The 24,390-nt window shown below is 40.7% G+C and overlaps 1 protein-coding gene across 1 annotated transcript in view; it reads right to left on the minus strand.

Moving 5' to 3' along the window:
• The window catches only part of AP3B1 (adaptor related protein complex 3 subunit beta 1), a 162,253-nt gene extending 149,542 nt beyond the window's left edge, over positions 1 to 12,711 (minus strand). The window contains exon 1 of the mRNA XM_084278227.1: positions 12,572 to 12,711. Coding sequence (XP_084134353.1) covers positions 12,572 to 12,702 — 131 coding nt within the window. The 5' untranslated portion in view covers positions 12,703 to 12,711. The remainder of the gene's footprint in view (positions 1 to 12,571) is intronic.
• Positions 12,712 to 24,390: the final 11,679 nt, after the last annotated feature.

Genomic DNA, 24,390 nt, shown 5'->3' on the forward strand with positions numbered 1-24,390 from the left:
CTCCCATTCAACTTTGTTCTGCAGTTTTGCATACTGTTGAGATCAGGTTAGTATGCCTACAGTTGCCTGCCTTCCTGTCAAGTGATAACATCCAGTATACCTTTCTTCTTGTAACACCACCCCAAGTTGACAGATCTGTTTAAATAATGCTTTCATTTCACTGACCTTTCCCTGTTGCCCTCCTTCCAGCTCCCTGGGTTAAAGGCACACCTTCCTCCACATTAGCTCTCTGGTTTTCAGATTTCACTTCAAACATGCTTATACTTATTCAACTGTATATCTTCACACTTGTGTCAGCCACCCCATACTTTTCCCTCAGCACTACATCATGATTTTTGAAATCAAGTATTTAGTGGTTTCGGGTTATACCTAAAAATGCTTTTAACAATCTGCTGGTTTAACCTTTTAATCACTTTGTGAAATTTGTCATTAACCTTTCAGGAAGACTAGCTTGATTTAACTTTTGGAAGCTCTCTTTATTCCTACCATTCCCAGCCACAGACATAGTTTACTATGCTCATTCTGGACCACCCACTCCTCACAGGATACTAAGTAAACCTCAGTTGTTTTAGACCAGAGCAAATCACCTTGCTTGAGACTTAACTCTAGCTGAATACAGAAGTTTCAGACTTGCAATTCCTTCTGCTTAAGCTTTAATCCTTATCTTTCAAGCTTAGGTTGTGAAAGAACCTGTATGACAGTTACTAAAGTTACACAGCAGAAGACTGGACTTGATTTAGAAAGTTACTTCTAGTTCTATGATCCTGTTTCCAGGTTCCTACTGTTACTCCACATAATCAGACACAAACTGAGGTAAAGACATCAGTAAAAGCAGAAGTACAGGATTATGTTACTAAATTGTGATCACATAGTTCTCATAATTGGTAGGAGGATGAATTGGTTCCTTGGCATATCCAATAAAGCCACAATTTTTCAATAAAAAGTAGTATCTGACTAAAGAAAAGTATTGCATGAATAAGATGTTGCAGCAGCTGCTTAAGATAAAGTCTGGGTGTACATTTAACACATTAAAAAATTAACAAGCAAGGTAACATGAAAAAATGTCAACAAAATTTCCAAGTAAGAAGGTAGAAAATGTGGAAATAATAATCTGAACTTGAGGATCAAGTAGCAAAAATGAGGGAAGTTACACCGCACAGGTTTCAAGTACATGCTGAAGACTACCTCCCAGAAGTTGTGAATGAAAGAAAACAGACAGTAAATCACAGGATGAATATGAGTTATGAGTAGGAAAATACTAAGAAAAAGATAAAATTCTAAAAGCTCACAGAAAATATTCTCTTACATATTTAAAGCATTTTGAAATGTTAACAGAAAAGATACAAACCAGACAAATTTGAAGACCTGCTTAAAACCAGCCTTGCTTCCCTAACAGTAAAGCATCAATGGGGAAAAAAAAAACAAACCAGAAAACCCACAACTTCTTGATAAACCTATTTGGTAATTAATTGCTACACACAGTGATGTAATTTAAAAAATATTTTCTAACAAATTATCATCCAGGATTAGCAAGCACTAGATACTTACAGAGTAAAATATTGCTCCATATGTTCATATGGGTCAGCAGCAGCAAGCCTTTTTTCTTCTACAGTTAGATATGGTTTCAGTGTAACCTCAAAGTTTTGCCCTTTAAGAGCAGATTTAATAGTACAAGACACTTCACTTATTTTACTCAGCATTGTTGAACTTCGTTCCATTCTTTTACATAAAATATTTTTTAAAATAAATTAAAAAAATTACTTCAGTCAACTAAGCTTGTCTGTCAAGGCTAAGGTCTACTCAAAAGAAGAAAATCTTACTAAGTAACAGGATGCCCACTCCCTCTCTGTTTCAACTTCTAGAAACAAATATCCTACACAGATTTCAAAGGTCATTTCCCTCCCAAAACAACTCTTATCAGCAGCCTCAATGAACAATGAGAAAAGCAAATGCATTTCAGCGTTTGATAATATAGTTTATTGTACAGCACAAAAATAGCATTAAGATTACGAAGGGATTAAAAAGATTTAAGGCAATTTCAGTTCTTAGGTAAAACTCCTCAAAACAGAAAACATAAATGCAAGTCTCACACTGCTGTTCATGTTTCTATGCTCATTAGTTATTCTGAAGTGACAGTCCTTCAGTACACAATGTTAAACAAGTAATTTCTTTATCACTTATGTCAACCTGCCAGGAGCTTGGGAAAAGGCAAGCAACCCCCCAGCTGCATCAATACCTTTGTCATTCCCCAATAAAACTCTGAGAAGAATTCTATCCCTAGAGACTTGCCTACATATTATAGAAGAGTGAAATATAAGCTTTATTATCTCAGCAGCAAAACCAGGTTTAAAGAAGCCTAATCTGATAGGTTGGGAATAATATGGAGGTATATGAAGCAGGACAGTAACAGTCCCAAGTGGTAGAGCCTTTGGTATAACATAGTTAAGGGAGGAAACAGCAGCAGTCCATTGCAGCCAGGAGGAGGAGCAAGAAGATGTGAGAGGAAGAACTCAACAACTCTGCCGACCCAAAGGCCAGCGATGAAGGGGGAGAAGGTGAACCAGGCACCAGCACATCGATTCCCCTGCAGTCTGAGAAGCATGGTGAAGACCATGGCGAGACAAGCTGCCCCCCTGCAGCTCAAGCAGGTTGATGGAGGAGCAGAGATTCCACCTGCAGCCTGTGGAGGGCCCCATGCTGGAGCAGGTGGATGCCCAAAGGAGGCTGTGACCCCATGGAGAGCCTGTGCAGTACCAGTATCCTGGCTGGACTGATAGCTCTGTCAAGAGGAGTCCAGGCTAGAACAGGTTTGCTGACAGGACTCGTGAACCAGTGGGGAACCCAAGCTGGAGCAGTCTGTTCCTGAAGGACTGCACCCCATGGAGGCAATCCACACTGCAGCAGTTGGTGAAGAACTGCAACCTGTGGAGAAGTTGGTGGAAGACTGTCTTCCATGGGAAAGTTCCCATGTAGGAGCAGGGAAAGGTGTGAGGAGGAAGCAGCAGCAAAGACAACATGTGATGACCTGACAACAACCCCCATTCCCTGTCCTCCTGTGCTGCTGAGGGGAAGGAGGTAAAGAGATCAAGAGTGAAGTTAAGCCTGGCAAGAAGGGAGGGCTAGTGAAGGTGTTTTAAGATTTGGTTTTACTTCTCATTACTCTGTTTTGCTTGGTAGTAAGTAGGGTGTTTTTTCTAAATTGAGTCTGTTTTGCCCATGAAAGCAATAGTTGAGTGATCTCTCCCTGTCCTTATCTTGGCCCATGAGCCTTTCATTTTATCTTCTCTCCCCTGTCCAACTGAGGAGGGGAGTGACAGAGCATCTTTGGTCAGCATCTGGCCTCCAATTAGGGTCAACCCACCACAAAGAGTAAATAAATTGCCTCTGAAACCACTTTCCCTAACTGTAAGAAGAGATGAAATTACTTTCTTAGAGGGAATAAGGAAAATCAAAAAGACTCCCACCTGCCCACTGCCACATTTAAGAATGACAAGAGATTTCCCCGAGTTCCCAAGTTGTAGGCTGGTGTCTTATCCTCCACATAATACAGCACCACTGTCCTAAAAAGCTGCCAGTTGAAAGCATCGGTAGAACTATAATTGGAAGTATTACACCCAGAAACAACATGAACAGGCCAAGAAAACAATCATTATTACTTGCACAGCATCAACCAAAAAGGGCAATGAACCAATTATCAACAGACCAAGGAATCAGTACTCAGCTGCTCTTATAAGGTCTACCACCACAGGCTTGTATTCCTCAATACTAGCATTTGAAAGCTAAAGGAGTGTAAACTAGAAAATCAAATTAATCGCCAAACTTTCTCTCATAGCAAACACGACACAGGACAAATCTGTGATGATACAACAGGTTAGACATCACAAAACACATCCAGAATAATACAATCTCTTTAAATCACTGGTCAAATATTAAGTGAAATAATAAGATTTCTAATAGTCCTTTACATTTTCTATTATATGATTGTAGCCTTCAAGATGGGTATCACTTTTGTCTTTCTACCCCAAACCACTGCTTTTTTCATATGCCTCTCTCTGTACCATTCTGGGATACAACAGGGGTATGAATATGATAGGCTTACCAGTTAGAATTAATTAATTGTTACTGTAAGAAAGTAAATAAAAATCACCAGGTAGATTTTTCTAGTTCTTCTTCATGTTCCACCTACTCCCCTGCCATTAAAAAAACCCCAGAATAACCCAACCAACCAAACCTTAGAGAAACTCTACCCCAACACCCCAAAATAAGAATAAAACCACCCAACAAACTAGAGCTTGACAGCCAAGAGAGTATACTGTACATCTATTTTAACAGTTTGGAGTCTTATGTCATAAAGGACCCTGACTGTTAGCTAATTACTGCAAACAGTAACTAAAGATCAACTATGAATATGCCATATTTTTGCCAGCACACACTTGGTCACTGAAACTGGCATCTTGCTCAGATTAAGACTTGTATTTCAGATTCTGCTGAACATTACCCACCTCTACAAAAAACAAGACAGGGTAGGCACAACTGCAGTTTAAGCAAGCCATGTCAGTGTCAAATCTGTGCTTCTTGGTTACTCTGCCTTCTACAGGAAATATCACAAATCTTTAAATTGTGCTAAAATACTAGTACATAATCAGTGGCATGTCATTTGCCACTGCACCTACATATTCTGCAAAATTTACGAGAACTCTTACTCCACCCTGATAAGATACACTTTTATCACATCTCCTGTTCTTTTTAGCAACACTGTAAGATGAAACTCATAAATTGTCAACATTTGCTACAGTTCTAATGTACCCAATCACTGAAAGAAGTTGCCCACTAATCTTAAATGGGTAACCAATTATTCTTTGTAAAAAGAAAAGTTTCCTAAGTATCAAAACCGCAACTGAAGCCCATCTGGCAATGCAAAAATAATTCTTTAGCTACAAAATCGTTACTCCTGTAAGTTGATCAGCCTGGTGTTTTGCAAATAGGACCAATTATGATTCACCTTGCCATCTGTATGCCCCAAACGCTGGGAACAGTTTAATTCACCTCTATGAAACAGAAGGGTATTTTAAACAAACTTAGGGTGTGACACAGGCTCTTCATAAACAGGGACGGCTGTGCGTTACTACTGCAAGGTGTAAGAAATGGAAAACAAATCCACCACAGGGGAGGAAGCAAGCTTCCCCAGTTCTGATATTATGGAACCACCCATTATCAAACAAGAACAAAAGTTACAAAAGAACCATTCAACAGACTTGGGATAATGCAATTTTTGGTTTAGGTTCTCCATCAACTGCATACCATCAGTTAAACGGTATCAACTGCATTGTTCTTGTGTTCGAAGTGTTTAGGATTCTCTGATCTGGATACCATACTTTTAACCACAGCACAGTAAGATTTGCTTAGGTTTTGCCTGCAGCATAGCAAAATATTCCAACATGAAGTTCAAAATACTGTGCATGTTACCAGGTTTGAAGCAGAAAATCCACACTTCCAGAGCAGCTTAGCCTTTGGTCTAAGCACCTGAGCAGTAACCTAGTAGTACAGGACATCCCATATCCCCCAGAAAATAAACATATAATAATTGAAGAAAAAAAAATCATTTTTTCCACATTTAACCAGCACTGCACAATCCTTAAAATAAACTGACCTATTCTAGCTCAGGCTATTGTGTAAACTCTAAACAGTTTGCATTTATCAGTTAAAGAGGAACTCTTTCACACTGATTTTTTTTGAACCATGAAAAACGTAAAGTAAAATGGCAATGAACACATGCTGCAATTTGCCTTTATTCTGCTGTTGATTTGGGACGTTCCTCCACCAGGAAATGAAGAAACCTGAGTTTTCTATGTTTCACACTACACCACAAACTGTTTGAATGACACCTTGTGGTGGCTGATCAGCATTGCCATTCTCTTCCATTATAACAATTTGTATTTATTGCCAATTCACAATACCAACATAGAATTCAATTATTATTCCAAATGAGGCTCAAATCATCTAGCTAGGAGTGTAAACTATACTGTGGTTTAAAGAGAAACTGAGATAAAACATAATCTGAAAGCCAAAGATACTACCCAAAATCCCAAACAACAGCACACAGCAGAGATGTATGGAAAAACCAGGATAACTATAGTACCCTCTACAGCTTGGAGCCTTGGAGAAGAACAAGACTGATTACAGTGTGACCAGAAACATAGTTTAACTCATTTAATGATCATTTTTCTACTTGTTTCCTCAAAACACTTTCCATCTGTATGACTTACAGTCTCATCCTGCTCAGTGAGGAAGCCTATAGACAAGTGTGATTAGAACTTAGTAAAGCATCTTCCCAGTTCCCTGTCATGAAACTACCATGTCTGAGAAACTGACATTCATGAACACACCTGGAAGTTGCTGCTACAGATCTCTGATCTGCAGAGAAAACTGGCATTTGAGGTGGTGCTGCCACTTAAGGGGTAGAGTCAATTTACAGCCTGTCTTGAGGCCAGTGATCGGAAGTCAGAGATCACTTTGCAGCATTTGATAGTAGTGAGGGGATTACAGTAGCATGAGAAGCAGGAAGGATTTCCAGCTTTCCTGGAAGTCATGTGAATGGCTTCTCTTAAAGGTACCACCACAAAGGTGGTGCCATCACTGTCAGAACCTACAGCATTGTTAGTACATTTACAGGTATGTCCATAATGTATTAGAAACATTGTTTAAGAGCTTTAAAATGCTGTTCATTATCTAGACAGGACCTTTACCTACCAGAAGAATTCCTGTCTTCTCAAAGAAAGAAAACTACTACAGGATGGCACAGCCAAAGAGAGTCTTCAGAAAAGCAGAACTAAGAAAATCTGGATTTTCTTCTGGGCCTGGCCTGGCCAGAGGTAACCTCCCCAAGCAGCAGGCTCAAGTGAGCTGAGCTAACTCCTGCTGTTTTGCACACCACCTCACATCACTCCCCCATAAAAGGGGGTGGGGAGAGGTGCTCCTGGGTGCCTCCAGGGCAGTCAAATTTCAGCTGGGGCATTCTTGATCCTCTTGTTGGTGCAGTAGTCTGTGTTATCATTGGGTCAATAAGGTACTCTGTGTTATCACAGGCTATAAGAGTAATTTGCTGTTATTGATCCCCATCATGGGGATTTTGTCAGTAAATCCACTCTTACTCCAACCCACAGGGGCTCTGTCTATTTCTCCGCTGGGAGCAAGCAGCTTGTGGTGCTCAGCTACTCCTTGGAGCTGAACCACCTCCCCTGTGTCAACCTTATAGAAGTGTTACAAAAACATACTTCTAGGATGCAGATCATAGCAAAGGTCTAAGGCAAATATATCACAACATAATAAACATGCAGAAAACACAGTGAAGACCTTAAACTATAAAACTTACTTTTCTGAGGAAATTAAAAGAGCCTCAAAAAATTTAAATGACCACATTACAACCACAGCAAATCAACAGTTCATTGCTTGCATTCTCATATGTGCCAAGTGCATAGCAATAAGGATATATTCACTGCACGTCACTTCCCATCAGATCTGGCCAATGTCAGCTGGAGAAACGCTCTGCCCATGTTCACATACTGCACCTAGTCCCTATCCTGGTACTGACTACAGGTTTCAGATTTTATATTGTGAAGTCATCAGTTCATCCAAACCCTTCATCTTTGCTGGACTGTACATCCTACCGACACTGGCATTCTCACCATATTAGTGGGCACAGCGCCATCAGAACAGATGGGGAAAGAGAGCAGACATGCCAATGTGCTAGTGGATGCATCAAGTTTGAACATGAGGGCTGGAGTCTCCTCCAAGAATTTCACAAATGGCAGTCTATGCACAAGCTTTCCATGACTGGTTGAATAGGATATGCCAAGGCAAAACTAGATCAATTTAAGACTCCTGGAAGATCTCTGGCAGCCGTTGAAAGCAAGTTTTTAGCTCTGATGAATTTGGAAGAGTCTTCTGCACAGAGAATTGGGGAATGAGTATCTTAATGAAATCACCACCTTGTATCAGCTCTCTGCAAAACAGGCTTGCAAGTCTCAGCAAAAAAAAAATAAAAAAAAAGAGGCTTGCAGCCCTGACGAGCCTTCTGATGAATAGCTCACAGAATGCATAGGCCAGATCTGCAGGAAAAAGAAGTCTAATAAATTATAAATGTATTTTGCTTGGCAGGAATAGTTTAAAGATGCAAATCAGTAAAGTTCAAAATGCATGTTATAAATTTTGCCATCTTCAACGCTGTACTTATCAACTGATATCAGCGGACATTACTCATATGGTTCACTTTTTAAGCTTTCAGATTTTAGTTAGATACAGCAATAGCTAGTTTTATTGCTGAAATTGTGTAATATTTTTTGGTTCTTGAAAATTGTATTTTAATATTACATCAGATAAATTTTGGTTTAAATGCAACATATATTAAAATCTCCTGTCCACCTGCAATCAACTATATCCAATAATAGTTGCACCTTAATGTATGCAACTAAGTTGGATTCTGTGTTACTAATTACCTCGCCAAGTTTTAAGAGAAGTTGGAGAGATACACAGCACAACAGCATAACTATAAAAATACCTCATTAATTTAGGTGATCTGTATCAAACAGTACCTCTCTACACTATACAGATCATTTTGACAGTCTTCCAAGAAGGCAATGCTTATTTCATGGACTGCACCAATCTAAGCTGCGGAGAAATAACTGAGGTCCACACGCTGGGTCCAGCTTGTCTGCAAGATTTGTATGACCTTTGGTGCCCACCGATTTTCTGCTGAAAACTCCAGTTATGGGCAAAGACTTGTCTGTAGACCATTTACATTATTCTAGTGGGCCACAACCTGACCTTTTTTCTTCTTTTACAAACATGTGGGGAGGGCAAATGTTGTACATCTGGAGCACCTAGAGTGACCTGTGTCTAGAATACAACCAGTTCACAGCAAGTGTCAGACTACCTACCTGGACACACAAATAAACTCCTAAAATGTGATTATAAAAGTTGTGTCAAGGAATACCATGTTTGCTCATGTGACAAGCATGGGAGAGGGGAACAGCAGACACCTCCAGGCATGCAATGGGACCCATCCTAAACAAGGTTTAAATTGACTCATCCCACATAAGTAAGATCTTTCATTTATTCAATTACTGAGACAGTTAAGAGCATGAACAGAGAGTTACCATCCTCTGAATATACACCTTTGACCTACTTGAAGTGATTTAACTAACTAAAAGACTTTTTAAAACAGGTACCAAATAGGCAAGTGACGTTTGCCTCCTCAGTCAGAATTTAATACTCACAGAAAAAGTTAGCCCCAGTCTCATCTATGTATTGTGAAATCTCTTATTCAAGAACAGCTTCAGTTTACCCAAAGAAATGGTAAGAAAACCCTTTCCTATATACATGTTCTACTTAATTTGTGTAATAATCTAGAAAAACCTCCTACTTTTCTCACTTCTTTTGTCCTGAACAGTTACACAGTTACACACCAGAAGCAGATCAAAGCTGTATTTTTTCAGTTCTCACCCCCTGCACTGGATACACATACAATTAATAAGAGACATACTATTTACACATGGTATCTGCAACCTATTGCATCTTGTTTATATCTAGATAACTGTTTATTTCAGTGATTATTTCATCATCCTTCTTCTTCTAACAGTGTTTCCACTTAGGTTTAAGATGTCATCATGAAAGAAGTTTTGAAGCATGTGTCTCAACCAAACCTCAACACTGACACTCAAGAAAATACTATGGCTCATTAACTGAATTGAATATACTATTTGTAATTGAAAGTTAATGAATAATGTATTCATTGACTTGCTAAAGATAAAAATAGGCAGCCTCAGCAGGAGAATAAGACTCATGGGCTTCTGACACCAAAGGATGCTCAGAACCTTTAGGTGGTAAGTACTTTAGATGACTATCTCTAATGAAATGCTAATAGCAAAACAGCTAGGACAAATAACTTATATTAGGTCAAATTCAGACTTCAGGACTAAGCCTACTCATTTGTGCCTCTGTGCAACTCGTCATAGGCCATTTTATATAACAACTATATAACAACTGCTGTAAGACTGAAGACAGTTTTATCCTAATAAACAGTTCAGTTCAGAAAATTCTTCTGACACTCTTCATAGCAATCAGGACAAGAGAGACAACACAAAGGAAAAAGAAACTGGGATTTTTAAGAAAGTGTTTATAGCAGTATCTTGATATTTATGCTTCAACCACATGGAGTCATTCAGATGAACTGACAACAAGCAAGTCTGGTCCAACAGTTATTGCAGCAATGTTCTGGGTTGCAGATGTCACTCTACTGAGAAACAATACTTACTGCATCATCACTAGGCCTAAGGAAGAATCCCTCTTCCTCAGCAACACAGGAGGTTTGCCAAGTACTGAAACACACCAATGGCATAAGCATATCAAAGGTCAGATTCAGCTGCACTGGGAGGCAATCAAGAGAGATCAGCAAACCAACTCTGAAAAGCTGTAATTTTATTTTGACCTGTGGAATACTCCAGTATGCCCACACTTTAATATTCAAGATGCAGACACATCTTGTAGTGTTGTGTATGCTCAGTAGGGAGGGATCAGGCCTGTCCAGTTTAAAGAACACAAAACCAAAGCACCAGTCCTCCACCTGGGCTGCAGTCCCTGTTTCTAAGAAAATTTCCATTTCAGCTCTAAGGAAAGGAAATGTTGTCTGTTTCTCAATAATGAGTTTTTGGGCTATGACAACACACATGCTACATACCTGATCCATGATTACCATATTTTCCAAACAGCCCACAGTGCAGTCTGCTTTTCTAACAACAAGCCTCACTTGCAGTCCAGTGGCTTTTTCACACTACAGAAGTTTCGTAGTCTTCCCTGCACAGTGTCTGTTCCTCAAATGTCCAGTTCTTACTTAGAGCTTACCCACGCAGGTCTGAACCATGGATAACTTCCTATTTCAACAAGACCTTGCTTCTCAGCTACAGAAGACCACAGAGATCAATGTCTGCTTTCCCCTCAAGGCCTTCCCTTAGAGGATGGATCTCCTCTCCCCTCCTGTAAGAGCAAGCCTGGAGGAGCAACTAATAAAGACATACAGGCATATCACACACCATTTTGGATCTTCCAAACTGAAAGCAATCATATACCTACACATGTACAAAACATCTCAGGCCTCCAGAGCTGTATTTCCCCTGGTTGTTGGAGAGCATCAGGTAGAATTAGTCCCTTCCACTTCTGTATCTGATGAAGTATATAGCTCCCTACATTTTATCTGGAACAGTCTGAAGTCTATGATTAAATGAGTTATAACAGGAATTACAGCCATCACCAATGGTCAAGGTACATTCCCCCAGCCTCCCCATGGAAAAGCAGCAGCATATCAACAGTTAAGAACTACAGTGCAAAGTTGTTTCTGTGGAAGGGGACAGGAAAAGAAGGATGCAAATAACGTAAATCAGCTGCAACACACAAGTTGGCAGAGGAGCATCTGCACCACAGCAGTGAAAATTTCAACTGGAACGGAATGAAAAATAAAGTATTTAGTTGAATAGCAGCAGAAGAGTAATGTGACTTGTCTGGCAAACTGAGGAGGCCTATCAGCTGCTGTCTCACAGAACTAAGAATCAGAGTGACAGCAGCTTCATGTTGTTGTGATTTACTTTGGTGTGGCACAAAAATAAACACATCAGTTGAGGTTTCTAGAGCATGGATGTTCTCTTTGTGCAGAACAATCAAACTGAAGAAGCGATTGATTTTCTAATGTACAAGAGACCTTAGTTTATGGTGCTTTTTATTGGTTGCTCTCAGAATAGATTTCCAATTTGTTGTAGGATACAATTCCAGTTTAGCAAACCTCTTGGTCCTTCCATTTAGACACATTTTTTCCTTGCCAATTCACTTTTCCTTTAAGGGGCTGAAGGCTTTCTGTGCCGCTGCGCTACAACTCGGGGTTGGGTTTTTTTTTCCTCCTCCTTCATTTCCTCGTTTTGATTTCTGACCAAGACATAACACTGTTACCACCCACGTCAAGCTGGCCACCTCGCCATGATTAGCTACACTTCCAGCTACAAGTCCCACAAATACTTGAAAGTACTTTAAAGAGAAAAAAAAAAAAAAAAAGCCAAAACAAAAACACAGCACGAAGCCAACAAACAGACACAAAACCTCAAGAAAACACCTGAGGGCAAAATTAAGCTAGTGCCTGCACGGTTGGCCATCAAATCTAAGGGAAAGCGAGAGGAAATCTTCCAAACAGACCAAAGAAAAAACTTTACAGATCACCCGCTCCACTCTGAACACTTCAGGGGGAACCAAGGGAACTCTTCCCCGGACCGCGGGGGGGGTGGGGGGTGGGTAAAGGCGGCCAGCCGAGGCACCGCGTCCCCGCCGCGGGCCCCTGAAGCTGCCCCGGCCCGGGAGAAGCCCTGAGGTCGCGCTCCTCCCCCCGCGCCGGAGGGCAGGGTCCCGCCAGCCCAGCACCGCCCTCGGGCCCACGAAACCACTCACACCCCCAACATCCCGGCGCCGGGCCCACCCGGGCGCCGAGGGTTCGGGGGCCCCCACCGCCCGTCCCAGCCCCGCCCAGCCCCCTTACTTCTTGGTGTCGCTGCTGAAGAGCCCGAAGGCCGCGGGAGCCGAAGGGGTCGTGGAGGGAGACACCTCCTGGGGCAGCTCGAGCACCGTGTCTCCCCCTTGCTCGCTGTAGCTGAGGCCGTTGCCGGACATGGTGCCACCGCTCCCCTCCCGCTCCCGCAAACTTACCGGCGCGGCGCGACACACCCCACTCAGCTTCCACCCCCCCCGCCCGGAAGCAGCGGGCACGCGCCAGCACCGCGGGGCAGGTCACGTGGCGGGAGGCGGTGCCAACGCAGCGGGGCGGAACTCGCCCGGCCCCTGCGCACCACGGGAAGGCGGCCTGGCGGTGGCGCTGCAGGCAGGCGGGCAGCCGGCCGGCGCGGGCGGGGCTGCCGCTTGCCGGTGTCTTGCCGGCGGGGCCCAGCCGCGTCGCGGTGCGAGGCGGGCTTTGCTGCGAGAGGCAGGCAGCTGCCTCGGCGCACCTGAGACTTGCAGCTTCGTCTCTAACCGGCCCCTGTTTGCCGGCCCTTTACAACTCAGAGCATGGGCTGCGGCGTCAGCTGGTCTGTTGCTTCCAGTGACCCGTAGTACAGACTTCCTTGTTTCCCAGCACTCGCAGGTCAGAGCCTCACGCTGACCTCCCGGCTCGCCGTCACAGCAGTAGTGGGCACCAGTAGTTCGGGGGTGGGAGGCTGTAAATGGGTACTTGGACATCGTTAGAGGATAAGTTTCTCGTCATTTCTTTCGACAGCTTTATTTTCCTACGTGCATCTTTACACACACACACACCCTGCCCCGACCAGTGCCTGAGGAATCATCTGAGTTCATTAAAACGCCCTTCTATCCATCTCCTGGTGCATTAGCAAAGTCCAACCTTTCCATCCTGAGAACTGAACTCATTCCCGAAAGGTTGCAGTTCACAATCAATACTTTTTATCCTGTGGAGGAAAAAAAAAATTTATAAAATGGATTGTCATGTTCAGAGGCAGCTTCCTGACTTCCTTTCAGCAGCTTGTCCTATCCGACTGAAACTGTGTCATTGCCAAGCAAATAAACCTTACATCAGGATTTCCCAATACAGGATTTATTAAGATTGTGGGGCTGTTGGAAGGGCAGTTTTCCTCAGCATTTTGGTTTTGGTTTGTGATTTCTTGCAGCTTTTCTTCTTAGTGGTACTATCTCTTGAAAGTTATGCCATATAGTATAAAAGTCCCAGTGCAAATATTCCTGACCATCACCATTTTACCTCTTGGTTCTTTAGACTTCCACTTTTGTCTTGCCCTTCGCATTGCTCACAGTAACAACCATCATAGTTTTTCCCTGTAGATGGACATAATCTTGTTAAAACTGCCATACGTGGTCACAGTAACTGTCAGTACTCTTACAGAAATGTGACTTGAGGCAGACAGCTCTCAATCATAACATCATGAGTAAAGAATCAAATACCAGAGTGGACTGCTGGAGAATTTGCTCTGAGACACAGCAAAAATGGACACTTAATTGTCTCCTAAAATTTTAAGGTGTTGCTCTGATCTGCAGAGAAGTGAGAATTCCTATCAGCAGTCCTCAGAAATTGTCCCTCTGCTTATTAAACCATGCACTAATTTCAAAATGTAACAGCAAGAGCACTCAAACTGTGGTCCCAAACATGGCTATGCTTACCTGAAAGGGCTCCTGGCTTACATCTTTTATTTGCATGTAAGGCAACAGAGTGTAGAAAGGGTGTACTAGGCCAAGTCCACAGTTTGTCAGGTAGATCTGTTCTAGTTTCTTTTAAGACTGCCTGAATGTCTCCGAAGCAAGAGGTAGACACTGCTTGTGTCTGGGTATAAATCAACAAAATAACTATTTATTTTTAGCAATAAGAAACATCTTAAGTGCAACAAACTCATCCTTTCATTATTACATACATCACTTGAAAAGTAATCTTAGGTGAAGGACTAAGAAAAAGAGTAGACTTCCAGAGAAATTTGTGTAAGTACAAATGTGGGGAAAAGCAGACAAATGGACTATTGACGTTGGATGATCATGGGACTGTAATATGAGGAGCAAATAATAACTGATTCAGAACTTGGAAAGGCCTTAAAGCTGACAACACAAAGCAAATACTACATAAAGGTAAACAGTCCAATCAGGAAGATTAGCCATAAACTGTTGCTATCAATTCTTGCTCTCTAGTTTTAGCCACAACTGTTCGATGAGTAGTCTTTTCCTGGCTACATTAACTTAAAAATTGCCATGCAGTGATAATGTATTTGCATGTTGAATTTATACCTATCCACAATTAGGTCAAAGTTACTATAGTCTGAAACATGAAACACTGCCAAATCTAAATTTTCCACTGAGATGCACTGATTATCGTAATCTGTATTTCAGGGTTTTGTGCAACTTAAGTAACAGACAAGGCTTAAAAAAAAAAGGAACACAGAAGGCTTTTTCTTTCAGTGTTTACATTCATCATGTTTCTTTATGAAATCATTTCACCTCCATTATTCATTCCATTCTTACCACTGCTACTTGTATATAGTAAATTGCAGTTTCTTACTCTCCCATTCATAGATGTGAACAACTATATGATACTTGATGAATTGACATAGCTTTTAAAAATTAATTGCACTAGGCAGTAACGTAAGGGCGTTATGTTAGGGAAGATGTATTTATACGGATAAATACACATTTTCAAAATACAAACATGAATTTAAGGGAAAAAAGATTCATGCTACTCAACAAATTGTGATTTTGTAATTCAAACAAACACTAACTTTGTGCGGCTTTCTGAAGCATTCACAGGAGATATTTTTCGATGTACTTTATAAAGTTATGTCCATTTTGGTGGTGGTTTGGGATTTTTTTTTAAGCTCGACTGCCGTATGTCTATTTGGTGCCCTCTTGTGGCTCCCATTAGTGATATGCTGTTTGCCATGGAGAAAGTTTGGACATGCATTGGTAAAGAAACTATTTTTCAATGGCATTCAAGCTCTGTATAACAGAAATGTCAATATATTAAATGCTCTGCTCATATTTTCTGTACTGCAGATTGTTTCTGATATATCTAAAATGTGCTGGTATTGCAGATCATACATAAACATGTAAAATTTTTGACAAATTCTTTTTTTTTTTTTAGTAAATGTCATTAATGAATGGTAAGTAATGATACAGTGCAACCTCCTGAATATTATGATTTAGAAACCTGATGTATAATCAGGTATTAAAATTAAGCACTGAGAACTCATTCCCTAACTTGGAATAACAGGTTTTCAGTATGAGGCTTGAACTCAGCTGCTAGCATTCATGAGTAGTTCAGGAAAACAGACATACATGAGGAAACTAAGGGGGTCTGAAAAAACTTTGATCTCCCTCTCTCCAGTTGAGTCTAGATGTGGGGTTGTAATAAAGGCAAAGATGTGTTGTTTCAAAGGTACCTCTACTCTCCATTCTTTCTTGGCAGAACCGGGTTCCATATTATACACAGGAATAGCTCACATACAGACTGTTGAAACCACACCAGGAGATACCAAATACTCTTGTTCCTACAGCTCTTCCATAAACTCTAAAATTACACAGTACATGTCTTCTGGCTTCATCAACTCATTCTTTGAATGGTGATGAAGATGTTGAATGATGACTAGGAGAAACAAAGCAAAAAAGCAAAAAGTAGAACATATAAGAGGAAATGGTTGAAAAATAAAACATTTTTTCCAGTTATAGGAGACAAACATGCAAAATAAGTATTACTAGATTATAACTTCAATATATAAGTATGATTAGATTTTACTTTTAAATAGAGAATATATTGGAATTTGAAATCTTCTTATTATATTCAAAACTATTACAGAAAGACAAAAACTGCAAATATAAATTAAACCAATGGAACACACTTGTACTGCTATCGTACCTGGGGTGTTTAATGATAATTAAAGTCCATGAAAGATCCAAGGTGAATTAGTTGTCAAAACTTTCACTATAATTGAAAAGATTATTTATTAATTCTTCATTATTTAATTTTCCCAGAGATTTAAACATCATACTATCAAATAACCATATAAAAGTAAGAAGCTTAAATGCCATAATTCCTAGTCATACATAATGCTTTTAAGCAGAAGTAATGAGTTTGAAAATTTCAAAACAATGTTCAAATGTTTACTACACTGTGTATATATATGTGTGTGTGTATGTATACGTGTATGTGTGTGTGTATATATATACTGCTATAGAACAAGAATGTATCTTGTTTCTTGGAAGATTTATCTTAGAAGAAATTCAGGGTGTGTTGCATTCTCTCAAATACACTAGTTGCATTCTCTCAAAAACTACTTTCTAACACTGGCGCAAATTAGAGATTTACTCTTGATCTACCTTGTTCATGTCAATTCTAGATCTACCAGCATAACAACTTAGAGGCATGGGTTTGCCAACTTACCATCTGCTTTTCTTAACCATGACAAGCATAGGGTCTGGCTAAGTTTGAACAAACTATTTAACTATTTTTAATTAATGCAGTTTAAATAACTTTATAAACCTTGTCCCTTTATAATATATATATGTGTATCTATATTATATATGCATGTGTGTGTGTATATATATATTATATATATGTATGTATATATATATACATACTGTAACTATTTGGCTGGGAAAGGTTACTGGACTGAGAGCAGCTCCAGACTTTTTCAGGCATGTGTCTCAATTGCCAGACTAAAACAGAAGGTTTTCTGCCTTCATTTCACAATTTGCTTGTTAAAGTTTGCAAGATACCGCGTTTAACAACTTTTTAAATCTTAGGATTAAAGTCTAGGGTTAACGGCTTTAGGAAGGAGGTACATGTACATGCTTCATGTGTTTATTATAACTTGTCCTTTATTGTGCTGTCTCCTTGCCATTATCGAGAAATGCCAGAGTTAGGCTGCCTTTGAAATACACACCTGTGCATTGTGTACATACACAATGTCCTTTGAACATACCACCTTTGTACTTCTGCAGCAATCAGCATGTATCCTGTCCCATCAGGTAAGAAAAGAGTATACAATAAAAAAGCCCCTGTCTTTTCTAGCATTTTTGTGCAATTTGAGGGCACAAACTTAGCAGACTGTAATAGAAGCAAACCAATAATTTAAAAAATAAAATATGAAGTGGAGCCTGGAATTAAATAACAGAGAAAAGGAGAAATGAGAATGAGCTAAAATGAGAAATGAAGGCTCAGAAAAACACCATGGCTCTTTCAAGGGGTAGTGATCACAGAAGATAAAATTCTTCATGAGAATGTAATAGGATTTGGGGGAGAAACATCGGAAAGTCTTTTAGTGGAGCACTAACAAAGTGAGAAAATAAAGGCACGAAGCCAAGAAATTGTTACTCCTCACATTTTCCTAAGGGTGAAACACTTACATTACTTATCCTACTGGAATTTTTTAAATGTATGATAATTTATAAATGGTTTCTGGAAAGAACATAATGAACTGGCTGAGAATCAGGTCTGTAAGCAATTGCTACACTCAAGTGCACTTGTATATGAAAGGGGTGAAAAGGCCAATAAATTATTTTCCTGGCAGATCAAGAATGAGGAAGTTGAAAGATTTATCTTAGAAATACCACTGGATACACAGAAGATAATTTCAGACAAGTCAAAAAACCCCACCAGTCTCTTTTTTTGTCAGAAACTCCTCTGGCAATCACATCTGAATAGCGACCATTTCTAAACTGGAACTCAGACTCCATGAAAATATCTGGTCTTTGACATCTGACACTGCCCACCATGACATCCTTGTCTCTAAACTGGGGAGACATGGATTCAACAGATGGACCACTTGGTGGATAAGGAACTGGCTGGATGGTTGCACTCATGGTCAATGGCTCAATGTCCACGTGGAGATTAGTGATGAGTGGTTTTCCTCAGGGGCCAGTACTGGGACCGGCACTATTAACATCTTTGTCAGCAATATGGACAGTGGGATCAAATGTACGTACCCTCAGCAAGTTTGCTGATGACACCAAGCTGAGTGGTGAGGTCAACATGCTGGAGGGAAGGGATGCCATCCAGAGGGACCTTGACAGGCTGGAGAGGTTGGCCTGTGTGAACCTCATGAAGTTCAACAGGGCCAAGTGCAAGGTCCTGCACATGCATCAGGGCAGTTCCAAGCACAATATAGGTTGGGCGAGGAATGGATTGGAAGCAGCCCTGAGCTGAAGGGTTTGAGGATTTTGGTCGATGACAAGCTCAACATGAGCCAGCAATGTATGCTTGCAGCCCAGAAAGCCAACAATATTCTGAGCTGTACCAAAACCAGCATGTCCAGGGAGAGGATTCTGCCCCTCTACTCCACTCTTGGGAGACCCACTTGGAGTACTCAATCCAGTTCTGGAGTCCCCAGTAAAAGACAGACACGAAGCTGTTGGAGATAGTCCAGAGGAGGGCCATGAAGATGATGAGAGACCCTGTGAAGACAGGTTGAGGAAATTGTGCTTGCTGAGCCTGGAGAAGAGAGGGCTCCAGTCCCTACAAGGGGCCTACAGTAAAGCTGAAGAGGGACTGTTTATCAGACAGTGTAGTGACAGGACAAAGGGTATCTGCTTTAAACCAAGGGAGAGTAGATTTGGATTAGGTATTAGAAAGAAATTTTTCCTGTGAAGGTGGTGAGGAACTAGAACAGGGTGCCCAGAGAAGCTGTGGATGCCCCCTCCATGGCAGTGTTTAAGGCCAGGTAGGATGGGATTTTGGGCAACCTGGTCTGGTGGAGTGTGTCCTTTCCAACCCAACCTATTCCATGATTCCATGAATCTATGATACTTGTTGAACAGTATCTCTGGCAACAATATCTGTTCAACATTGTCTCTTATTGAACAGTATCTCGGAATGAGATAAAGGTTTCTCAGCACCCTGTAATTGGGATTTTATTTTAATTAAATCTGCAGGTTTTATTCCTATAATTTCTATCTCTCAGACAAGATCAATGTACTATTTCTTAAAAAGAAGTGTGGAAACCTTAGTAGAAAGAATTTATGTGAAAACTCTCCTTTAAAACAAATATCTTTTTATAAATTTTACACTGATCAAATTAATATTATAAGTATGTTTATTTTAATTGCAGTTATGTGTTTTATCTTAAAATCATAGAATCATAGAATCATGAAACACTTGGGTTGGAAGAGACCTTCAAGGTCATCCAGTCCAACTACAGCCTAACCCTGCCTAGTCCACTTCTAGACCATGTCCTCAAACACAACATCTACACCCCTTTTAAATACCTCCAAGGATGGTGACTCCACCACTTCCCTAGGCAGCCTGTTCCAGTACAGTACATAACTACTCTTCCTAAATCTCCCCTGGTGCAGTTTAAAACCATTTCCTCTTGTCCTATCACTTGTTACCTGGGAGAAGAGACCAACCCCCACCTCTCTACTCCCTCCTTGCATGTAGTTGTAGACAGTGATAAGGTCTTCCCTCAGCCTCCTTTTCTTAAGACTAAAAAGCCCCAGCTCTCTCAGCCACTTCTCACAGGGCTTGTGCTCCAGACCCTTCACCAGCTTCGTTGCCCTATATAATGCAACATTATTTATAGGCATGTTCATATAATTATATTACATTAAAAATAGAGATTTAAAAAATAATGTGTTTACTTTTTTGGTGAAAATATCAGACTTCGTGTCTGATATTTATTCTTTTTTATTGATTAGGCACCTTATTCCACTTATTCAGACACCTTATCCCATTTATCCACTAAATGTAAAATATGTCATTTTTACATATTTCTATGAAGGAACTTCCTGAAAGTTCTGTGAAGAAAAGTGGATTTCTTTAATTTATTATTTTAAAGAGTAAAATAAAGGAAATGTAGTGCAAATTTATAAACTCTTATTGCTAAAGGAATTTTGCATGAGAAGGCACAACCCTATTTTTATAATATATGCTGCATTTAAATACAAAATATCTGTAGCCAGTCCTGGTCAGTGCATCTCATGATGTACTTAACAAAACTTGAAATGATACAGAGACATGGAGATAAAGAATTATTTACACACAATTAAAAAAAAAGCTGTCAAAGAGACATTTGATACAGATCTATGTGTTTTATGATAGAGATCTGTAAAGTCATGATTCATAAAAAGAACATGACTCATTTTCTCATCTGCTCAAAGGCATCAACTGAAACCCATAGATTGTAGGTCCAAAATAAAGGGTTTTTTTTTGTTTGGTTGGTTGTTGTTTTTTTTTTTTTTGCTACAGCACAACTGAAATGTGGATTTTAATAGTTGCCATGGGATACTGTTGATGGCAAAACCTTTCATTAGTTCAAAGAACAAGACATCAAAATAGTAGAAGAAAGCATTATTAAATACAAAGATAACATCTCTGGCTCAGGAAGTTCCTGAACCACAAGACAAAGTACCATTACATACTCTCCTTGTTCTGATAATCTTCCGTAAGAATCTGGTACTATTCATACTTAAGTATGACTATGTGGGACTAGATGAATCCTTGAAGGCACAACTGGTCTTATGTGATGTGTTTCAGTTCACTATTAAAGCTGTGGAAATATGTGGGTATCCTGCCTTATAACACAGTTCAGCAGCTGAAAAATTAGAAACTAAAAGTGGTAAGCAAAGTTTGTACAAAGCACTCAGAATTGCTCTGTGGAGCACCAACAGCCCATAACACTGTAACTAGGAATTTCAGTGCAGCATGAAAGAAATGATAATGAAAGAAAATGAGCACCCACATTTTCTAATGGCATGGTTCAACTTGTAGTTTAGCAGAATAGAAATTAAAGTCATGCTACCATTCTGTTTCTGCTGCTAAGAAAACGGAACACTCTACTTGATCCCATCTGTAGTTAAAGAATTCCACATATGAGGCAAGTCAGGCTACATGTCCCATTCTAATCACAGAAGCTGCAACTTTAGTGAGGCTTCCTGTTTTAATTGAGGGGAAACCAGAAACATCCTTTGTTTTCAGTGTTAATTGTTTGCCATTTCTGCCTTTGAAGTTATGAAAGAGAATTTGAGTTTACTCCTGCCAAACTACTGTCATAAGTCTTTAAAAATGCTACGTTTATAGGACTATTGTGGCTACCTTTAGAATGTACCTGAGATGTTATCTCTAAGATGTCCCAGCTGTTTTGCTCTCAAGGACACCAAGGCCCAGCTTGCTGGTTGTCTGGTTCTTTAGTTGTGATGCTTTGATGCTCTGCAAACCAGCTGACCCCTAATTACTTCAGTCAAAACAGCCAATGTGACGTACGCAGAAATACTTTTTTCTCTGTGGCAGTAAACTATGATCCAAGTTCTTGCTTGCAGATTCCATGCTACTTTAGTCATTCATTTTCATATGAAGAAAATATTCAATAATCGCTCATCCACAAGAAGGTCCAGAAGGAGGACCCAGGGAATTACAAGCCTGTCAGTCTGACCTCAGTGCCTGGGAAGATTATGGAGCTGTCCTGGTTTTGGTCAGGATGGAGTTAACTTCTTTTGTAGCAGCGGATGGAATGCTGTGTTTGAGAGTTAAAATGAAAGCAGTGCTGACAACACCCTCATGTTTTTAGTTGTGGTCAAGCAGTCAAGGACTTTCTCAGTTCTTCATATTTCTCTATTAATGAGAAAGGAGGGGACGAAGCCAGGACAGATGACCCAAACTGGCCAAAGTGGGCATTCCATGCCAATTACATCCTGCTCAGTATAAAGGGGGGCTGGTGGGAGGAGGAGCAGCCGGCTCCAGGACGTGTAGTTCTTGGGGACGGTCGGGTTCTGGGACAGCTCTGGGCTGCACAGTCTGAGCTGTGGGTTCGGTGAGAAACTGCATTGTGTATCAACAGTTCCATATATTTTTTGCTCTAAAGTCCTGTTAGCATTGTTATATTTTATCTTTCTGCTATTTTAGTAAACTATCCTTATCCCAACCCATGGGCTTTTGGCTTCTTGGGTTTGGGATTGGATTTGCCCCTTCCTTTTCCTTTCCCTTGCCTCACTCCCCCCCCTCCCCCCCGCCCCTGCCCTTCCCCTCTGCCTTCCCCTGCCCTTCTCCTTTAAAGAGCAGGCAGCTGCGTGGATCTCGGCTCTCAGCCGGGGTAAAAACACGACAGGAGCAAATTATCTTGAGTGTCATTATGAGGCACATGCCTGAAAAGCAAGTGATCAGGCCCAGTCAGCACATTTTCATGAAAGATAGGTCCTGCTTAACCAACCCAATCTCCTTCTATGACAAGATGACCCACTTAGAGGATGAGGGTAAAGCTGTGGATGCTGTCTATATGGATTTTAGTAAATTTTTTTACACCGTTTTCCACAGCATTCTCCTAGAGAAAATGGCTGCTTTTGACTTGGACTGGCATACTCATCACTGGGTAAAAATCTGGCTGGATGGCTGGGCACAGCGAGTGGTGGTGAATGGAGTTAAATCCAGTTAGCAGCTGGTCACCAGTGGTGTTCCTCAGGGCTCTGAGCTGGGGCTAATTCTCTAATATCTTCATTAATTACCTGGAGGAGGGTATCAAGTGCACCCTCAAGTAAGTTTGTAGATGACACTAAGTTAGGCAGGAGTATCGATCTGCTTGAGGGTAGGAAAGCCCTACAGAGTGATCTAGACAGGCTGGATCAATGGGCTAAGTCCAATGGCATGAGGTTCAACAAATCCAAGACTTGTATTTGGGTTATAATAACCCCAAACAGCACTACAAGCTTGGGGGACGGTGACTGGAAAGCTGCCTGGCAGAGAAAGACCTGGAGGTGGTGGCTGACAGCCAGCTGAATATAAGCCAACAGTGTGTCCAGATGGCCAAGAAGACCAGCAGCATACTGGCTTGTATTAAGAATAGTGTGGTGAGCAGGACTAGGAAAGTGATTGTCCCCCTGTACTCAGCACTGATGAGGCCCCATCTTGAGTAGTGTGTTCAGTTTTGGCCCCCTCACTACAGAAAAGACATTGAGGTGCTGGAGCATGTCCAGAGAAGGGCAACAAGGCTTGTGAGGGGACTGGAGAAATGTTACGAGAAGCAGCTGAGAGAACTGGCGTTGTTTAGTGCGGAGAAAAGAAGGTTGAGGGGAGATCTAGTTGCTGTGTACAACTACCTGAAAGGAGGCTGTGGAGAGGTGGAGGCTTGAGGTTTTCTCTCTAGTGACAAGTGATAGGACAAGAAGAACTGGTGTCAAGTTATGCCAGGGGAGGTTTAAATTGCATATTAGGAAAAACTTCTTCACAGAGAAGGTTGTTAAGCATTGGAAGAGGCTGCCCTGGGAGATGGTAAAATCTCCATCGCTGGAGGTATTTAAAAGACATTTAGATGTAGTGCTGAGGGACATGGTTTAATAGTAAATGGCAGGTTAGGGTGATGGTTGGACTTGATGATCTAAAGGGTCCCTTTCAACTAAGACAAATCTATGATTCTATGATGATGATGATGAAGAGGCAAAATCCTATTTTGCCTTCTATACATGTTTGTTCCATAACTGAACTGAAAAAAGAAAATCTTTCTTACAAAAGTTAATTGGAAATAAAATAGTACCTTTGTATTACTCAAGCATCAGACAAGAAAGTAGCAACTAAAAAAGAGCAGAGGTCCTAGACATAATGTACTTCCTTTCAGACCTTGATTAAATGTTTAAAGATTTGCCAAACTGTCATGCAAATTCCATGACACCATTCTCAACAGAAAATTCTGCTTCTGTGGCCTTTGACATCTGCATTTTTCCTTCTTTTTATCATAGTGACTAAGTCATGAAATGCTAGTGAAAGAAGACATCTGCCTTTCCATTACTCCCTTTTACTAGCTGTTCACCAGGGAAAGATAGTTGCTCATTACTATCAAATTGCTACCCAGTAATCAAGGCTTTTTATGCTTATTTTGT

Source organism: Gallinula chloropus, assembly GCF_964237585.1.
Source record: "Gallinula chloropus genome assembly, chromosome: Z".
Taxonomy (NCBI): Eukaryota; Metazoa; Chordata; class Aves; order Gruiformes; family Rallidae; genus Gallinula; species Gallinula chloropus.